Source organism: Erpetoichthys calabaricus, chromosome 7, assembly GCF_900747795.2.
Source record: "Erpetoichthys calabaricus chromosome 7, fErpCal1.3, whole genome shotgun sequence".
Classification (NCBI taxonomy): domain Eukaryota; kingdom Metazoa; phylum Chordata; class Cladistia; order Polypteriformes; family Polypteridae; genus Erpetoichthys; species Erpetoichthys calabaricus.
The window spans coordinates 193305088-193326160 of NC_041400.2; the positions used below are offsets into that span (position 1 = coordinate 193305088).

The 21073-nt window shown below is 38.3% G+C and overlaps 1 protein-coding gene across 1 annotated transcript in view; it reads right to left on the reverse strand.

The window, feature by feature from the left end:
* The window catches only part of tbc1d2 (TBC1 domain family, member 2), a 175744-nt gene that overhangs the window by 22284 nt on the left and 132387 nt on the right, over nucleotides 1–21073 (reverse strand). The window contains exons 9-10 of the mRNA XM_051929904.1: nucleotides 19808–19980; nucleotides 6228–6728 (exon numbers count right to left, since the gene is read on the reverse strand). Coding sequence (XP_051785864.1) covers nucleotides 6228–6728; nucleotides 19808–19980 — 674 coding nt within the window. The remainder of the gene's footprint in view (nucleotides 1–6227; nucleotides 6729–19807; nucleotides 19981–21073) is intronic.

A 21073-nucleotide genomic window follows, 5' to 3' on the forward strand; every position in this document is an offset into this window, starting at 1 on the left:
GCAATAAAACTAAATACTCTGTTTGCCTATCCTTCGACTCCTAGAGCCTTCATTTGAGGTGAGAATCTCCGGTGCACTTTACGCTTCCACAAAGCTCACAGAAGTGAGAAATATGTATTCCTTTAAGCAAACCTTTGAGGAATACAAAAAAAAGAATATTTAATGTTTTAAGTTTCAGACTCATATACTGTACACATAACCACGAATGATGTTTGGCTCACCATTACATATTTTAAAATTTCACCTCTGCAACTATGAGAAGAAGCCAAATCTCATCAAACCCAAGGACAATTTTCAGTTGTCTATGTTTTGTACGTCGCACATCCAGCCAAGGCCTCTTTCACAAAATTTTTGAAAGGCTATTTCAAGTTGCCTTCCAATAATCAAATTGAAACACTAAAATCAATTACCATAGAATGGTCAGCACTCAACATATTTTTGTCATTTTAGGTTTCTTCTTACAATGAATAGTTCCTAGGCATTACTCTTGTGTAAGTGTACCCTCTGTCGAAAGCTGATAGCAGTAATCCACTTCTAAAAGTAAGTTCTTTAAGGTTATATGCATAACAATGCAAATTCTATTAATATGGTTGTTTAAAGCTTAACAGGTGTTTTAAGTAGTAATCCGGAAAAGTACGGCAAAGAATCGGGTGTGGAGCCGTGTGTGTTGTGTGTTGGAAAAAAAACAAAGAGAAGGAAAGACATCTAACGATCGGAATCATTTGAAATACGGATAATGGGAACCAATGGAAAAATAAAAGTTTTAGAGAGAGAAAGCCATTTATCCAGAGGGCCCAAACAAATATCTTCTTGAGGCATACACTTACACTGTCATGTTTAAATGTCACTTGCTGGATTTACAGGACTTATCTTACCATGCCCAAAACCTAGTATTTATGTCCTCTCTACCATTTTGGCCTACAGCAGGGGCTTTAACCAAAACCTAGCTTGTCAATTATTTGGCTTTATTTTTTTTTTTTTTAAGATTTTATTGATTTTACTAAAATCAAATAACATTCCATACAAGCAAGTCAATTATTATTCATCAAATATCAAAAAATTATCATCGAGTCAAGACTTGAAGAACCCAAAAGTACGAATATGAACCTGACTACCTGCAAACCTATTCTATGTACCTATTGTCCTCTGTATGAAGAAATTGTTCCTATCAAATACCCAGCTCCCAGCTGTGCCTGCATATTTTTGTTTAAACCCTAATTATAAAGTAAAGTTTGCATCTGCTCACCCCTAAATTATTAACAAGTACAAAGATCATGCCTATATAAATAGCTCTGACCTTTACTTAGAGTTATCTACCCATAGTTCTGGAATCAGTATAGAATTTCTTTTCTGGATACCCTCTAGCTTTTAAGGTCTTTTATTGTAATAAGAAGATGAACATTGAAAATCAACCTCCACTTCTTTTTGCAACAAACTATCCAGTTTATTTCACATGAATTTAACTGAAAAAAACAGCTTTGGATACATTTCATATGCTTTACAGTAATCCCTCCTCCATCGCGGGGGTTGCGTTCCAGAACCCCCCACGAAAGTTGAAAATCCGCGAAGTAGAAACCATATGTTCATGTGGTTCTTTTTATATATTTTAAGCCCTTATAAACTCTCCCACACTATTATAAACATTTCCCGCACAATTATACAGCATAAACCCTTTGTATTCTCTTAGATATTAGGTAAGATTCGTTGAAATTATGTATGTAAGCACAGTTTATATACAGTAAAACCTAAATATTATTTTAAAGATATCGAGCGTCTCCGATATCACATATGTTACAGCCATTACGACAGACAGGCCACCAGCAATAAATACGTACAATGCAAGAAAAATTGTATACAGTAAAATGTGTGTACAGTGACACTAAACTATGTACATGTAATAAGTACTGTACGTAGATAATTAATTATGGTTACTCACCAACAATGACACGGCGACTTGTCCGATAATGATGAGTTTAATTTTACTGCACAACAAAGGACAGCGTTACAGCTCTTCTAAAGGAGCCTCTTCAGGCGATTGTGTAGCATCGCCGTTGTTCTTCTTCCAGCACTCTTCAATCCAAATCCCTAAAGCAGATTCCATCCAGACTACTGCCTTATCACGTCCACTTGCAACTCGTTTTGCGCCCTGGTTAAAGTACACTGCGGCTGTAGATCTTATATGCTTTTCCTCCTTTTTAAATAAAAAGAATCGTGGACTGCAGCGGTGTAGCTGTTCCCTTCCTTCAACATATCCAAAACTTTTACCTTTCCTGCAATTGTTTGCATCTTCTATTGGCGCTTGGACACGGCCCCTGAAGCAGTAGCAGGAGCACGTTAATGCTGAATGAGTGAGATGAGACTTACTGGTTAATGCAGCACTCCGTCGCTGAGCCAATCAGCACACAGGAACTTTAACTGTGTGCTCTGATTAGGTAGCTTCTCAGTCATCCGCCAATAGCATCCCTTGTATGAAATCAACTGGGCAGACCAACTGAGGAAGCATGTACCAGAAGTAAAAAGACCCATTGTCCGCAGAAACCGGCGAAGCAGTGAAAAATCCACGTTATATATTTAGATATGCTTACATATAAAATCCGCGATAGTGTGAAGCCGCGAAAGTCGAAGCGCGATGTAGCGAGGGATTACTGTATATACTTTTTTTCCTCAAATTTGAATTTTTTAACATATACAGTATTTCTACACAGATAAGGGAAGCTGGAAAATTAAAGTTGTACCTTCAGAATTAAAAAGTGGCTGTAAATCCCAGTGACTATAATTCTTTGCATTTACAAGTGCTGGTCATAAAATTAGAATATCATGTATTGTGAGGAGGAAGATGCAATACGCCAGACCCAACAACTCAGAAGAGCTGAAGGCCACTATCAGAGCAACATGGGCTCTCATAACACCTGAGCAGTGCCACAGACTGATCGACTCCATGCCACGCCGCATTGCTGCAGTAATCCAGGCCAAAGGAGCCCGAACTAAATATTGAGTGAGGTACATGCTCATACTTTTCATGTTCATACCTTTCAGTTGGCCAACATTTCTAAAAATCCTTTTTTTGCATTGGTCTTAATTGATATTCTAATTTTCCGAGATACTGAATTTGGGACTTTCATTAGTTGTCAGTTATAATCATCAACATTAAAAGAAATAAACATTTGAAATACATCAGTCTGTGTGTAATGAATGAATCTAATATACAAGTTTCACTTTTTGAATGGAATTACTGAAATAAATCAACTTTGTCATGATATTCTAATTTTATGACCAGCACCTGTATATAGCGCTTTTCTCACTACTCAAAGCTCTCAGCAATTGCAGGTTAAGGGTCTTGCTCAAGGGCCCAACAGAGCAGAGTCCCTTATGGCATTTACGGGATTCGAACCGGCAACCTTCTGATTACCAGTGCAGATCCCTATAGCCTCAGAGCCACCACTCCACCAAAAAGCAAAGTTAGACACATGTTGAAGCCTAACAGAGTTTACCACTTACTGTATGTACCACCCTGTCAAATGCCTTAATCTCAAGCTAACATATCACTGTGGAAGTAGTTGATTTTACCATCCTAAAACGTACTTAAAATACCGTATATACTCATGTATAAGTCAGGTCTTGAAACCCGAAAAATCAGTCATAAGATCAGACCCCGATTTATACGCCCATTCAAAAATGTGACACTTATCTTTTTGCTTCCTCCAATCTCACATCAGTTTCTCAGACACATCGAATTTTGTTGCAGCAACACAGTTAGCAATTTCTTTTGATACTTCAACGACGTTTAACTTAAAACCACCTTCATATTTTCTTCTGATCGAACGCTCCATCGTAGATAAGGGATGCTCTTACGATAAAGGTGTATGAGGGTGTGAGATACAAAAAACACAAAACAGTGCAAACGTTACTTCAGAATAGTTCGGGTTTTACCGTGTGGTCACGTAGGCACAATAGAGAGTGAGAAAGAGAGAGGTTAGGAGCACACGCTGATACAGTGCATTGCCGCACCCACATAGAGAAAAAAAAGGTTGTGTGCTCCGTGGTTACTCTCTCAGGTGGGCGTTAGCATATCATATTCTCTTGGACCAATAGCGTGAGGTTTCCGCATTCGACTTATACGACGACATTATAAAATACCAGAAATTATCTGGTAAAATCGAGTCCTGACTTATCCGCGGGAGAACTTATCTGCGAGTATATACGGTAATGAAAACCTCATTCTAAATCATCCATTTGAGATTTATGGATGGTGTGTGTCCCGAAATTGCTAGCCGATTCAAAATTAGTGAAGTGGCACATATATTTGTATGAGCTTTTATTAATTATATTTGTTATATAGTTTTTGCTTGCAATTATTTTTTTTAATAAGTAATGGTTCCTGCTTACTACTGTGAATAACCTATTCACATTTAGGATTGCACAAATAAGCCTATTTTTTAATACAAATGTTTTAAGACTCCTTATACAAAAATGCACATTTTTAAATTAATGCAGCTCTGAATAGTAGATTGGTAAGCTAGTATCTTATGAGAAATGTAACATAATAGGTTTTATAGGCATTATGTCTTGTAAAAGACATTCACATAAAGCAATCCTGTGAACATTTTTACCCAAGACTAATACCTTGCTTAATTGCAGAGCTGCACAATTAATGACATATTATTCATGATTACGATTATGGCTTCCACGATATACTAATCATGAAAATTAAGTTTAGTACTCCTGCTCTGTCAGAGTTCAAGCTTTCCCACTTAAAGACAGCAAACGAGTGTTTTAACCAATCCTGGATACACACGAGTGCATTGGTCAATCAAAGGTCCTCAAATTAGGATCTGTACAAAATTTTTTCAAAACCTGGCAGGATTTAATCAATATTATTTTAGAATAAGAGAAATAACTATTACCGCATTTAATTCCCTTCTCCATCTCTTATTTACATAGATATTTACTTCTCCCTTTCTTTTGTTTAATGTTGCCTTATTAAAAAGCCTTAAGCAATTTTCCTTTAGCTAAGCTCTCCTTCTCAGGGGTGGGGTTTGATTTGTCTTCAATTTTGTTGGGTTATAAATTGATCTATTTGTATGGAATGATTACAATGAAAATTAATAAAATAAAAATATAAAAAAAAAAAAAAAAAAAAAAAAAAGGTCCTCAAATTATATGGCTATACAGGCAACCATGATGAATGCATTTTTAGGTGTCTGATCTTTAACATTGTCTCTTAAAAGAAATTCCCTTTTCTTCTGTTTACAGCAATCCCAAGAGAAAATAAAAAGGATAAGCAATGTTGAGCTTAGATTACTGGAAACATTTTTTTTTTTTTTAATGTTTTAGGATCAAAATTAACAGAGACATCCATAATATGGAAAATTTTTGTCATCATTAGTGATCAGGTTTACCAGAAAAAGCATAGCGTGCAAACTGTTGGACCCTGCACTCAAATATTCATAAAACGGTGTAAAATTCAACCATATAATCCAAAAAAGTACAAGTCTCAAAAGCAGCACCAAATCCTAGTAACATTAGGTCTGCCATAGACACACCATTAATGAACTGTTTACGCTAATGCATGTCTTAGCATGAAACCATCCTGCTGTTCACTAATCATCACCTCACTTCTTACCTGAGCTTCCACTACTCTTTCCCATAACTCCATGCTGTGGCTCATCAATTTTATTCCCCTGTAGTTACTACAGTCCTGCGCATCCCCCTAGTTCTTAAATATCGGCACCAGTACACTTCTTCTCCACTCCTCAGGCATCCTCTCACTTTCCAAGATTCCATTAAACAATCTGGTTAAAAACTCCACTGCCATCTCTCCTAAACACATCCATGCTTCAACAAATATGTCATCTGGACCAACGGCTTTTCCATTTTTCATCCTCTTCATAGCTGTCCTTCCTTCCTCCTTGCTAATCCGTTGTACTTCCTGATTCACTATCTCCACATCATCCAACCTCTTCTCTCTCTCGTTCTCTTCACTCATAAGCCTCTCAAAGGCCATCAAGGGCAATAATCATCAATTGTGAGTTTTGTGTTTATCGTGCATCCAAGCTTAATTAGGTATTTGACATTTTTTAAAACTTTGTTTTTGTCTTTTACTACAGCAATTAAAATGTGGTTGTTATAGGGATAAACAAAATACATAATTTTGTGTATATAAATAACAATAAAATTTTTTATAACACAAGCATTATACAATTAAAACTCACTAAAATGAGACATACCTGTTGAGACCCTGGCAATAGCCTATTGTGGGATTTTGCCAGGAGAAGGCAAGTAAAATCCTACGTAGCTCTTGAATGGCATCAGATGAGGGTGAAGAAAAGAGTTTGTTGGTGGTCAGGGTGCGGTGAAGGTCGAGGCCAATCTGCCGAGTGGCAGGGTGTTCTGACATTTCACATTTCTTTACCAACTCCTGATACCGATTAGGATGACTTTCTCGGATATGTTTTGTTCGCTTCTGCACAATCCAGAGCCACACCTGTTGTCTATACTCAGGAGGGATACCACATCGCAAAAGGGTTTTCAGCTCTGGTGATATTACCAGTTCTCCTGAGGGTCGACTTCCCAAGTAATTGGTCCATCTTGTCCTCAAAGGTTTATCCACCATTTCATTATAACGCAGATTATTGGACCGATTTTCAAGTGCTTGTATTTTGGCTAAAAGTTTCATATCTTCCACTTCGTAGTCAGGAATTATCTTAAAGCCGTATTCATCAAATTCACTGAAATAAAAACACATAATATTACATCATTTATAAAGGACAAGCTTCTCATTTTATTTTGTTAATTTTTACATAACATATATGGTATATCATCCTCTATAGTTTACTCATTTAAATACAGGGTTGTGGAGAGCTGTAGCAAGAACCTAGTACACACACAACACACATTAAGACAATCTGGACGAGAACAGGCCATTCAGCCTTACAAAGCTCGCCAGTCCTGTCAACTTAATTCTTCCACAATAACATCAAGTCGAGATTTGAAGGTCCCTAAAGTCCTGCCGTCCATCACATTATGTGGTCACTTATTCCATATGTCTATGGTTCTCTGTGTAAAGAAAAACATCCTAATGTCTGTACGATACTTACCTTTAACAAGTTTCCAAGTATCCCATGTTCTTGATGAACTCATTTCAAAGTAATAGTCTCAATCCACTGCATTAATCTAAATATATAAAATTCTTTTCGCGTTTGAAACGGAAATTACGTATGACCACAGAACATATTATAATGTACTTTCTAAAATTTCAGATACCCATAATGCCACCAAAAAAACAATTTATTGGGGAAATTGGGGAACTGTCAACATCGACAAAAAGAATCAGGTTACACAGAGAAAGTGAGACAGAAGTAGATCGAGAGAGAAGGCTCGCTGATCAACACATACGATAATCACAATTGAGAGCCTCACAAACACCCGAACAACGTGCTGAACATAATCGAATTCAACGGATGCAGTATTCACAGGCTACCACGTCACACAAGCGTCAGGGTCTATATATGGAGGGATTCAATTATAACTTTGAAAAAGATTATTGCCTACATCCAAAAGTTACAATAGGAGAAATGGACATTGTGTGTGAGTACTGCCAAGCAAAGAAGTTTAAATTTGAATCACGTGGGATGTGTTGTTCAGCCGGCAAGGTGAAAGTAACACCTTTAAGCCATCCAGCTGAACTACTGTTGTCTCTTATTTCTGGCGCAAATCCACATTCAACTCATTTTCTACAGAACATTAGGAAATACAATTTGTCTTTTCAGATGACATCGTTTGGCACCACGGCTGCTACCGAAGAGTCTGGGTAATGTATCTTTACTTCTTAAATGTTAATGTTTTACTGTTTAATAATTTATACGCTTCTTATGTTATGTGTCATTCAAATTCTCTTATCGAAATGTTTTACTGTTTTATAATTTATATTTATATGCAATGTGCTTCTTATATATTACTTCACATTCTCATATGATAATGATGTTAATATTGTTGTTTATATTGATTTCTATGTTATAGTAAATGCTCTTTATTTGTTGAAAAATAAAATTGGTAATTAACAAACGTATTTTATAAATACTGCATTTTATTTTTTTCCCATGCACTCAGTGAGCGAAGCCACTGGGTAATCAGCTAGTTCCCTTTATTATTTTAAACAGTTCAATCATGTCACCTCTTAATCTTCTTTCGCTTAAACTTTAAAGAACGCAGCTCTTTTAATCGTTCCTCATAACCCATTCTCAACAGTCCTGGAATCAGCCTAGTCGCTCTTCTCTGGACTTTTTCTAATGCTGCTATGTCCTTTTTGTAGCCTGAAGACCAAAACTGTCACCCAGGACTCCAGATGAGGCCTCACCAGTGTGTTATAAAGCTTGAGCAGAACCTCCTGGGACTTGTACTCCACACATCAAGGCGCTATATAACCTGACATTCTGTTAGCCTTCTTAATGGCTTCTGAACACGGTCTGGCAGTTGATCATGTCTAGTCCACTATTACTCCTAAATCCTTCCAAGAAGGTAGACTTTCGGTTTTCATTCCTCCCATTCTGCATTCAAACATAACATTTTTACTTTCTACATATAATACTGTACATTTACTGACATTAAATTTCATCATCCACAAGTCTGACCAAGTCTATATGCTGTGCAAGTCCCAATGTGATGATTCAACAGATTTCAGATTATCTGCAAATCCATCTAGCTTGGTATCATCTGCAAACTTAACAGGCTTGTTACTTATATTCCTATCTAAATTATTTATCTCTATCTATCTATATATATATATAAAATCTAAATACCACTGACTCACTCATCACGAAACCTCCCGAACCATGAGGACTTGAAATTTGGAATGTAGGTTACCCTTGGCCCATAGGTGCTCACTAAGAAACGGTTTTAAAAATTTTGTGGTCCAAGTGCGAAAATTTCTTATCGTTTTTTAGACCTCTTTGTATGTCTGTCCACTTTTCACGAGAGAACTACTTAACGGATTTAGATTGGGTTATTTTCTATAATTTGCTTGAACATTCCATTGATTTTGCGACTTTCTCATTGCGGTATCAAAGTTCACTTGCAGTACCGATTTGTTAGAGCAAATCTGAGAGAGACTCATTGGGCTGCGGGAAGGGGGGCAGGGCCGTCCTCACTCACGCATCTGTCTGCCTCGGGGAGTAACCTTTACTCCGCTTAGTTAGCGAAAGAGACAACTACTTAACAGATTTAGATCTATTTTTTAAAAAATTGTGCTTGAACATTACGGTTGATTTTGCAACTTCTCTCATTGCGCTAAGAATCATAGTTTGATTGCGGAAGCGATATATTCGTGCTAATCCGAGACAGAGGCTGCGGGCTGAGGGGATAGGGAAGAGTGACAATACAACATTTATTTATATAGCACAAAGTGCTTTACATAATGAAGAAAAGAAAAATAAAAGACAAAATAAGAAATTAAAATAAGATAACATTAGTTAACATAGAAAAAGAGTAAGGTCCGATGGCCAGGGTGGACAGAAAAAACAAAAAAAAAAAACTCCAGAAGGCTGGAGAAAAAAATAAAATCTGTAGGGGTTCCAAGCCAAGAGACCACCCAGTCTCCTCTGGGCATTCTACCTAACATAAATGAAATAGTCCTCTTAGTAGTTAGGGTTCTCACGGAGTCACTTGATGCTGATGGTCATACAGACTTCTGGCTTTTAATCCATCCATCATTGTTGGAATATTATGGTGCTTTGAGTAGATGGTGGTGGGGCAAGCGTCAGGAGTGACGTCAGGAGTAGAGAGCCAGGCCGGGCCCTCCTCACTGTCCTGTTTCACTAATATGCGGGCAAAGCCGCTGGGGATGGCTAGTATATATAATATATAATAATAATTCATTACATTTATATTATATATATATATATATATATATATATATATATATATATATATATATATATATATATATATATATATATATATATATGCAGTTGGAGATCCACAAAGGGAGAAAAAACGAATCACGTATCATAAAATAGTTTTATTCCTGAGCTTTCAACCCCTATCAGGGGTCTTTATCAGAGGATAATGCTTAGACTTACAAGAATCAAAGGCAATATATAGCAACACATTCAGGGGGGGTGGGTGGAGGTGACTAAGTCCGTATGATCAAAAGGGGGGGGGGTTTATCGTTAAATTAAAGTGCATATGTCCTTCTTAAGTTGGCATATGCTGGGTTTATGTCCAAGTGTCTGTTGATGGCATTTTCATCTGATAGCCAAGACTCGGCCAACTCTCTGGCGCTTTTTGTACTGGCCTTAAATTTTACACACACACACACAGTACTGTGCAAAAGTTTTAGGCAGGTGTAAAAAAAATGCTGTAAACAAAGAATGCTTTCCAAAATGGAAGTGTTAATCATTTATTTTCATCAATCAACAAAATGCAGTGAATGAACAAAAGAGAAATCAAAATCAAATCCATATTTGCTGTGACCACCCTTTGCCTTCAAAACAGCATCAATTCTTCTAGGTACACTTGCACACAGTTTTTGAAGGAACTCGGCTGGTAGGTTGTTCCAAACATCTTGGAGAACTAACCCCAGATCTTCTGTGGATGTAGGCTTCCTCACATCCTTCTGTCTCTTCATGTAATCCCAGACACACTCGATGATGTTGAGATCAGGGCTCTGTGGGGGCCATACCATCACTTCCAGGTCTTCGTGTTCTTCTTTATGCTGAAGATAGTTCTTAATGACTTTGGCTGTATGTTTGGGGTCGTTGTCCTGCTGCACAATAAATTTGGGGCCAATCATACACCTCCCTGATGGTATTGCATGATGGATAAGTATCTGCCTGTATTTTTCAGCATTGAGAACACCATTAATCCTGACCAAATCTCCAACTCCATTTGCAGAAATGCAGCCCCAAACGTTCAAGGAACCTCCATCATGCTTCACTGTTGCCTGCAGATACTCATTATTGTACCGCTCTCCAGCCCTTCGACGAACAAACTGCCTTCTGCTACAGCCAAATATTTCAAATTTTGACTCGTCAGTCCAGAGCACCTGCTGCCATTTTTCTGCACCCCAGTTCCTATGTTTTCGTGCATACTTGAGTCGCTTGGCCTTGTTTTCACGTCGGAGGTATGGCTTTTTGGATGCAACTCTTCCATGAAGACCAGTTCTGGCCAGACTTCTCCGGACAGTAGATGGGTGTACCTGGGTCCCACTGGTTTCTGCCAGTTCTGAGCTGATGGCACTGCTGGACATCTTCCGATTTCGAAGGGTAATAATCTTGATGTGTCTTTCATCTGCTGCACTGTTTCCTTGGCCGACCACTGCGTCTACGATCCTCAACGTTGCCCGTTTCTTTGTGCTTCTTCAAAAGAGCTTGAACGGCACATCTTGAAACCCCAGTCTGCTTTGAAATCTTTGTCTGGGAGAGACCTTGCTGATGCAGTAGAACTACCTTGTGCCTTGTTGCTGTGCTCAATCTTGCCATGCCATGAAACTGTCTTCCACAACCTCACCTTGGTAGCAGAGTTTGGCTGTTCCTCGCCCAGTTTGAAGCTGTTTCTGTTTCAGTTAATGACTGTGTTTCAACCTACGTGTGACATTGATGATCATTAGCACCTGTTTGGTACAATTGGTTGATCAGACACCAGACTAGAATCCTACAAAATCCCTGACTTTATGCAAGTGGACCAATAAGAATTGATGCTGGTTTGAAGGCAAAAGGTAGGAACACCAAATATTGATTTGATTTAGATTTGTCTTTTGTTCGCTCACTTTGCATTTTGTACATTGATAACAATAAACAATCATTATTTATATTTCTGAAAGCATTCTTTGTTTACAGAATTTTTTCACACCTGCCTAAAACTTTTGCACAGTACTGTATATATATATATATATATATATATATATATATATATATATATATATATATATATATATATATATAAAAAATCCAACGTCTGTCTGTCTGTCCGCTTTTCACGAGAGAACTACGTAACAGATTAAGATCGAGTTTTTTTTCTATAATCTGCTTGAGCATTCCGGTTGATTTTGCAACTTTTCTCATCATGCCACGTATCATAGTTTGGTTGTGGCACGGATTTATTTGCGTGAAGCCAAGAGGCAGGCTGCGGGCCGAGGGGGGGGGGAGGTGGGACCTCAAGAGTAGGGAGCCAGGCGGGGTCCTCCTCACTGATGCGCCAGCCTCTGTTTGAGTGTTTGACTTGCTGCAGCATACCTTGCCTCCGATTAGCTAGCGATACCTTTTTGTTTTGTTCAGCAGACATCATCGTCTATAGCAGGGGTGTCGAACTCCAGGCCTGGAGGGCCACAGTGTCTGCAGGTTTTCATTCTAACCCTTTTCCTAATCAGTGACCAGGATTCACTGCTAAATAAATTCCTTTCCCTTCATTTTAATTGCCCTGTTTTTAAGGATTCAGACCTCTGAACTGATTCGTTTCTTTATTAAATGACAGCCAAACAGAAATGTGATGTGAAATGAGCCAAAAGATGACGAGCTAAACTGAAACATCAAACTCCAACCAATTTCACTCCAACCAGTTTCTTAATGAGAAGCCAATTCTTGCTGTTCATTAAACCCATTATTTAATTCCACAGCTTGTTGCTGCTCTCATTCTGCCACAGCAGACATTTCCAAAACTGTTGATTTTCTGTGTTTTCTAAGAACACCGTTAAAAAGTTTGGGTGACCTCAGAGATCAACCTTACTGAGACCTCCACCTTTCTTTATTTTGCACATATTGTGTGATGGACACAGGTGAGATGGTCATGTGGAGACTTGTTTTGTGTCTCATTATTGTTTGGCTGCTAATTAAGGAAAGAGAGACAACTAAGGGGCCTGAGTTAAGTTAATTAAAACAAAAGAAAAAGAATTTAAATTAGCAGCCAAAAATGGTCACTAATGAAGAAGATGGTCATAATGAAAACCTGCAGCCACTGCGGCCCCCCAGGACTGGAGTTTGACACCCGTGATCTAGAGATTGTTAAAGAGTAATATGTGACGTTTTAGAGAGAGAGAGAGATCACAGCTACGTGTGTTTCAGTGGGAACCTTTTCATTGGCAAAGATATCATGGCCATGTGCTTTTCACTCCACACACAGGACGCTCTCCCATCAGCTGAACACGATCAGATATGGTGGCAACGTTTGATGTGGCAGCGTACACACCTTCCGCTTGGCCAGAGATACCTTGCCAACTTTTTACTTTTTTGGCAAAGAGATCACAGCTACATTCTCGCCCCGATAGCAAAACCAAAAATATTGTATATCAAGAGGCCCTCGGGTGCGAAAGCTATCAATATAAAATCTTCTCAATACAAATTATTACTTTTTTTTTTTTTTTTAAATTGATTTTTAAAGTTTGTCCTGTTTCACTACTATGCAGGTGAAGCCACAGGGGAGACCTAGCATATATTAAATATATATTAAATATCTATGGGTGGGTGTCTTCTGATAAAGTGCGCATGCGCGGGACATGGTGTGATGCGCGATATTACTGTCAGAGAAAGTTAGAGGCGTTTTACGGAAATACAAACCAGTATTACTGCCAGAGGAAATTAAAGGTACACAATACAGTGACACATATTACAGCCACATACAAGCCAGTATTACTGTCAGAGGAGATTAAAGGCATATTACCGACGCTCACGCCTGTATTACCACCAGAGAAAATTAAAGGTATATTACGGACATACAAGCCAGCGGACGTACAAGACGGTATCCTTCAATAAGGGCGTGCACAGGCATCCTTCAATAAGGGTGCGCTCAAAAAGGCGAGCCTCAAAAGGGCGACCTCAATTGGGCGCAGCGAATAAAGGCGCGCGTAAATAAAGATCTGCACCTTTGTTGCTCTTCACGTATTCCAGAGCCATTTGAACTAAATTATCTACGAACGCCTTTATTCACTGCGCTCAATTGAGGTCGCCCTTTTGAAGCTTGCCTTTTTGTGCGCGCCCTTATTGAATAGAGCCGTACAAGACAGTATTACTGTCACAGAAAATTAAAGACACACAATACACGGCGGCAGCCCACGAAGAACGGTCAGCTCAGCAAGTAAACATCAAGAAAAGAAAGACAGAAAGAAAGAAAAATACGACCAACAAAAAGAATGAGGTCAAAGTCCCTTGCCATTTAATATAGACTGTTCCTACTAATGTTTATGCACTACTGTTCTAGCGCCCGTTATTGTAACGGGCTAAATGACTAGTTCAGTATAAATACCATATAAATATACAGTACATTATAAAGCAAAGATCAGCAGCTATGCATACGTTGTCATAAATTATTTGCACATAGATGTAAAGTTCTGTAGTTCCCTATTATCGAGATAGTACAGTGAAGATACAGAGTTAATAAACTATACTTTTGCTAAGAAAAAAAACTAACTTTTTATTCCAGCATTGCAGATATAATGGGCAAGTGTAGCTGCCATATGTGTGGAGAAAAAAACATCAGTTATGAGAAAAATCTATAGCTAATTAATAAAATATTTTCAAGCTAAATGTTTGTGAAGGCCTTAGTTGCAATTTCTACTTGAATTAATTTACTGAACTTAATTCAGCAGATAATTAGTTAAAAATAAGGCTAAAATTCTAAAACAAAACACTAAACATATTAGTAATCAAAATCTACAGTAAAAAATAAACGAGCACAGAAGAATCTAAATGTATTACAATTACCATATGTCTTGCTATAGCTAATAAAAATAACAGAAGGTAAAAGGATAGCTGAAATTATTATGTACAGTTTTACAATCGGTGTAAATATCTAAATTAAATATGGAGGTGAGTAGTCTAATTTCAGTTCCTCCACACCGGAAAGATAAAGCTCTGAAAACAGTTCAACAGTTACCATCTGAGTAAATGATAAAATGCAGAAGTATTGTGGTTTCCAAAATATCCCTGTCTGAAAAAAACAAAAGGAAACTGGACATGAAAATCAGTTATTTTAGGAATAAACACTTGAAAGATGTTGCATCATATAGTTAGTATAAATGTTGTGTTTTATTAATTCAGGTGCCGCACTGTTTAGGACTTTAGGCTGTCAAATGTCTTCACAAAAGCTGACAAAACCGAATGATATGCAGCAGTACATCTAACAGGCAAGCTCATTTTATTAAAAATGTGGCCTAGTTTATTGAGTTAAAATGATTCAGTGCTATAACTTTTGTGAGCATTGCTTTAGCCAGCTCTTGATCATCATCTATATATATAAAATCCCTGTGTGCGTCCAGGTGTCCGTGTGTCCGTGTCTTCTGGTGAAGTGCGCATGCGCGGGGCACGGTGCGATGCGCGATATTACTGTCAGAGAAAGTTAGAGGCGTTTTACGGAAATACAAACCAGTATTACTGCGAGAGGAAATTAAAGGTACGCAATACAGTAACGCATATTACAGCCACATACAAGCCAGTATTACTGTCAGAGGAGATTAAAGGCATATTACCGACGCGCACGCCTGTATTACCGCCAGAGAAAATTAAAGGTATACTACAGACGATACAAGCCAGCGGACGTACAAGACGGTATCCTTCAATAGGGGCGCGCACAAAAAGGCGAGCCTCAAAAGGACGACCTCAATTGGGCGCAGCGAATAAAGGCGCGCGTAAATAAAGATCTGCACCTGTTGCTCTTCACATATTCCAGAGCCATTTGAACTAAATTATCTACGCGCCCTTATTGAATAGAGCCGTACAAGACAGTATTACTGTCACAGAAAAGACACACAATACACGTCGGCAGCCCACGAAGAACGGTCAGCTCAGCAAGTAAACATCAACAAAAGAAAGGCTGAAAGAAAGAAAAATACGACCAACAAAAAGAATGAGGTCAAAGTCCCTTGCCATTTAATATAGACTGTTCCTACTAATGTTTATGCACTACTGTTCTAGCGTCCATTATTGTAACGGGCTAAATGACTATACGATAGATAGATAGATAGATAGATAGATAGATAGATAGATAGATAGATAGATAGATAGATAGATAGATAGATAGATAGATAGATAGATAGATAGATAGATAGATAGATAGATAGATAGATAGATAGATAGATAGATAGATAGATAGATAGATAGATAGATAGATAGATAGATAGATAGATAGATAGATAGATAGATAGATAGATAGATAGATAGATAGATAGATAGATAGATACTTTATTAATCCCAAGGGGAAATTCACATATTGGGAGAGAAAGACACGCAATATGAAATTGGTAAGGACGGGTATAGTATTTCTTTGTCCATCCAAACTTCAATGGTTAGATTAGATAAAGATGGGTGCAGAACAATCAGTTCTCACATTTTTTGTTGTTATATGAAGATCAAGACTGGCTCAGTTTACTGCAGTGTTTCTGAACATATGCCAGTCTTTTTATGAATTCTCATTGTAACATAACACACTGAAACCTGTTTAATCCAATTCAAGGTCAGGGGAATTCAGACCCTGTCCAGGGAGCAATGTTAGCAACTGCACCACCATGCTGCCCTCACTGACTTTATGACATATGGACATATGGAAATAAAGTAACTAAATTAACCTAAACAGGTAGTCCCATAATATATGAATGGACTTCATTATACTGTAAGTCTTAATAGACCTATACAGAAGTATGCAAGTCAATTGTGTAATAAACCAAAGATTTTGAAATGAGGAAGAGTACAGCAGAAGTGACATTAACCTGATAAGAGAAAGGCTAGTACCCAGGAGAAACCATGTGTTATTGTGGGATAAGGCAGAAAGTGAGGCAGAGCAAGAGCTGAATGCAGCTAGGTAATTACACTAATGCTTGCTACAGTATATTGTATTTTATGACATCTGGGTGAGCATCTGCTTCAAGGGGGTTCTAACTTCAAAACCGCCATTCCACATCCCACTCATTTAGGATAATTCCTTTTTTTCCCAATTTACACTTCTGCTGTAAAATCACTTTTCTGTTATACCTGTACTTATTCTTTAGTTTACTAAGCTGTAACATGACATTTTTTGTTGAGATTGTTATTATTTTCTTTAGAATTCTGTACATGTAACACCTTGTGACTAATAATCAGCTAGATGAATTTAAATAATGCTAGCTTTATCAATTTTGTCATCATTTGATGTTTTTTTAATTCTGAAATTATACCATATATAATAATTATAGATTATACTAGGGGGGCAAGCCCCCCTGGCGCCTTCAGTGCCCAACCCCCAGTTGCAGTCCGAATATTAGTCAGTCAGTCAGTGTCTGACCCGCTATTATCCTAACACAGGGTCACAGGGGTCTGCTTGAGCCAATCCCAGCCAGCACAGGGCGCAAGGCAGGAACAAGTCCCCGGGCAGGGCACCAACCCACTGCAGGACGCATACACACAAACACCCACACACCAAGCACACACCAGGGACAACGTAGGATCGCCAGTGCACCTAACCTGCATGTGTTTGGACTGTGGGAGGAAACCGGAGCGCCCGGAGGAAACCCGCGCAGACACGGGGAGAACATGCAAACTCTACCCACTGCACCACTGTGCCGCCCCCAGAATATTAGTAAAATCTGTAAATGTACAAAAAAAATATGATAATTTATTGGAGTCAAAATCATAAAATTCTATAAATATGTAAAAGAAAAATTAATTATTATTAAATGGAGTAAAAATCATGAAATGAGAATAAAATATTTACTCTCTTACCGAATGGAATATTCCCGCTAAACTGAGGTCCTCTATGCTCGTATTTATAAGACACTAAATAAACGATCCATTCGTTTTAACTGACATTCTTATAAACCACAACTTTCTTGATATTTTAGTTTAGAATTTAAAAGCAGAAAAAGAATCTGAAAATATAACAACATCACAATAAAGTTCGATAAATTCTGAAAGGAATGATGCCAAACATATATATGTAGGTTTTAAAATAAGCCTGATTTAAAGCGTGACAAAAAATGTGACATAAAAACGTCACATAAAATCGTTGCACTTTTAGGCTTGGGATTTTATATAGAGAATAGATATAATAATTATAACATTACAGATATTACAAATCAGTTGTACTATATATAATATATACCAACATATAGTATACAGTGCACACATGCACATATACAGTACATACATACACAGACACAAATAAATAAATAAATCCATCCATTAATTTACAAGCTGTTTAGGAGAGATGGCAGTGGAATTTTTAACCAGATTGTTTAATGGAATCTTGGAAAGTGCGAGGATGCCTGAAGAGTGGAGAAGAAGTGGACTGGTGGGCCGATATTTAAGAATAAGGGGGATGTGTAGGACTGCAGTTACCACAGGGGGATAAAATTGATGAGCCACAGCATGAAGTTATGGGAAAGAGTAGTGGAAGCTCAGTTAAGAAGTGAGGTGATGATTAGTAAGCAGCAGTGTGGTTTCATGCCAAGAAAGAGCACCACAGATGTGATGTTTGCTCTGAGGATGTTGATGGAGAAGTTTAGAGAAGGCCAGAAGGAGGTGCATTGCGTCTTTGTGGACCTGGAGAAAGAATATGACAGGGTGACTGAGAGGAGCTGTGGTATTGTATGAGGAAGTCAGGGGTGGCAGAGCAAGTATGTAAGAGTTGTACAGGATATGTACGAGGGAAGTGTGACAGTGGTGAGGTCTGCGGTAGGAGTGACAGAGGTGGGATTACATCAGGGATCAGCTCTGAGCCCTTTCTTATTTGCAATGGTGATGGACAGGTGGATAGACGAGATTAGACAGGACTCCCCATGGACTATGATGTTTGCTGATGACATTGTGATCTGTAGCGATAGTAGGGAGCAGGTTGAGGAGACCCTAGAGAGGTGGAGATATGAGAGGAGAGGAATGAAGATCAGTAGGAACAAGACAGAATACATGTGTGTGAATGAGAGGGAGGTCAGTGGAATGGTGAGGATGCAGAGAGTAGAGTTGGCGAAGGTGGATGAGTTTAAATACTGTACTTGGGATCAACAGTACAGAGTAATGGGGACTGTGGAAGAGAAGTGAAAAAGAGAGTGCAGGCAGGGTGGAATGGGTGGAGAAGAGTGTCAGGAGTAATTTGTGACAGGCGGGTATCTGCAAGAGTGAAAGGGAAGGTCTACAGGACGGCAGTGAGACCAGCTATGTTATATGGGTTGGAGACGATGGCACTGACCAGAAAACAGGAGACAGAGCTGGGGGTGGCAGAGTTAAAGATGCTAAGATTTGCATTGGGTGTGACGAGGATGGGCAGGATTAGAAATGAGGACATTAGAGGGTCAGCTCAAGTTGGACGGTTGGGAGACAAAGTCAGAGAGACGAGTTTGCGTTGTTTTGGACCTGTGCAGAGGAGAGTAAAGGTTATATTGGGAGAAGGGTACTAAGGATAGAGCTGTCAGGGAAGAGGAAAAGAGAAGGTTTATGGATGTGGTAAGAGAGGACATGCAGGTGATGGGTATAACAGAACAAGATACAGAGGACAGAAAGATATGGAACAAGATGATCCGCTGTGGCAACCCCTAACGGGAACAGCAGAAAGAAGAAGAAATTTACAAGCTGGCTTAATGCAAATCAGAGCCACATGGGGCCCAAGAAAACCCGGACAGAGCTCCAGTCCATCACAGGGCACACTTACACAACCAGCCACACACATGTGTTCTTGTAACAATTTAGTCACCATTTAGACTAACAAGAACATCCCTGTGATCAGGATAAAAACCATTATGTATCCATGTAAACACCATGTAAAGTCTGTCCAGGGCCCAGGACTTGAACTCTGGAGTTTGAGGGTAACAACTGTGCCACTGAATAAATGTATATAAGCAAAACATAACTTGCACAACCTGATTGGATTCAGCTTTAGGACATCCTTCATGTCTTCTTCAAGGGCATCATCAATGAGCCTTTTCACCATCTTCTGATGACTAACATCCAAATCAGCACTCTCTTGGAGTTGGCGTAGAACCACTAGGTATTTGCTCTCTATTTGGCAGTTCTTTGCTTCCAAATAAGCACACTGCAGCAGAGGACACATGGAGAGTTATTTGAAAATTGAATACAATACAATGAGGACTCTAAATATTTACATGGTAAATATTAATAATAATAATAATAATAATAATAATAGTAGTAGTAGTATCAACTGTGATGAAGAAAAGTCAACACAAGATTCTGGTTCTATTACATCTCTGTTACATTTATTACAAGTCAGATTTATCTGCATTTTTGTACACATACCACAAAATCTGTAGAAAATCTAGGCAGGTAGGCTAGGTTCTATGTATCAAGTATGTACAACTTTTATCATATACGGCATAACTATAAAGATTTGTTGAATTGTAGAGAGAGCTGAGATGTCTCGTAGCGATTGTTTCAATGTATGTGAAGTTAATTTTTCAAATCTGTTTGTAGATGGTAATGTGACATTTGCATGTTTCAAAGTTCCTATAAACGTGCTTAGTAAATGTACAGAATACAGGGTCTGCCTCATATGCTTAGGCTAATTTTGTTGATCTGTATTTTTATCAGACAACACAGTAGTGTCAGAAATGTAATCTGATTATTTCATTTTTAATTGTAAGATGCTACCATTCAACTTAAGGGATGTGAGTATCTAATGCAGGCCTACGAATGATTGCATAATTTCCCCCTGCTGCAGGTTTAAAATATCACTGTTGCAACACAGTAGTTATTCTATATTTTTGGCACTTGGCTCAAATTAAGTGCCTCTTCAGCAATGTTCACGCTGTTACTGACTGATCAAACTCATAATACCAACTAGTGTTACATTTTGATCAATCAAATTCGGTAGCCATCAAATTGAACTGAACTGGAGAGATTTTGTATGAAGAATGGTCAACAATACCTCCATCCAGAATCAGACACTCATCAAAGGCTATAGGAGGACAGCGTCTAGAGGAGGCTCAACTAAGTATTGATGTCATATCTGTGTTGGGGGGCCCACATTTATGCACCTGTCTAATTTTGTTATGATGCATATTGCATATTTTCTGTTAATCTAATAAACTTAATGTCACTGCTGAAATCCTATTGTTTCCATAAGGCATGTCGTATATTAAAAGGAAGTTGCTACTTTGAAAGCTCAGCCA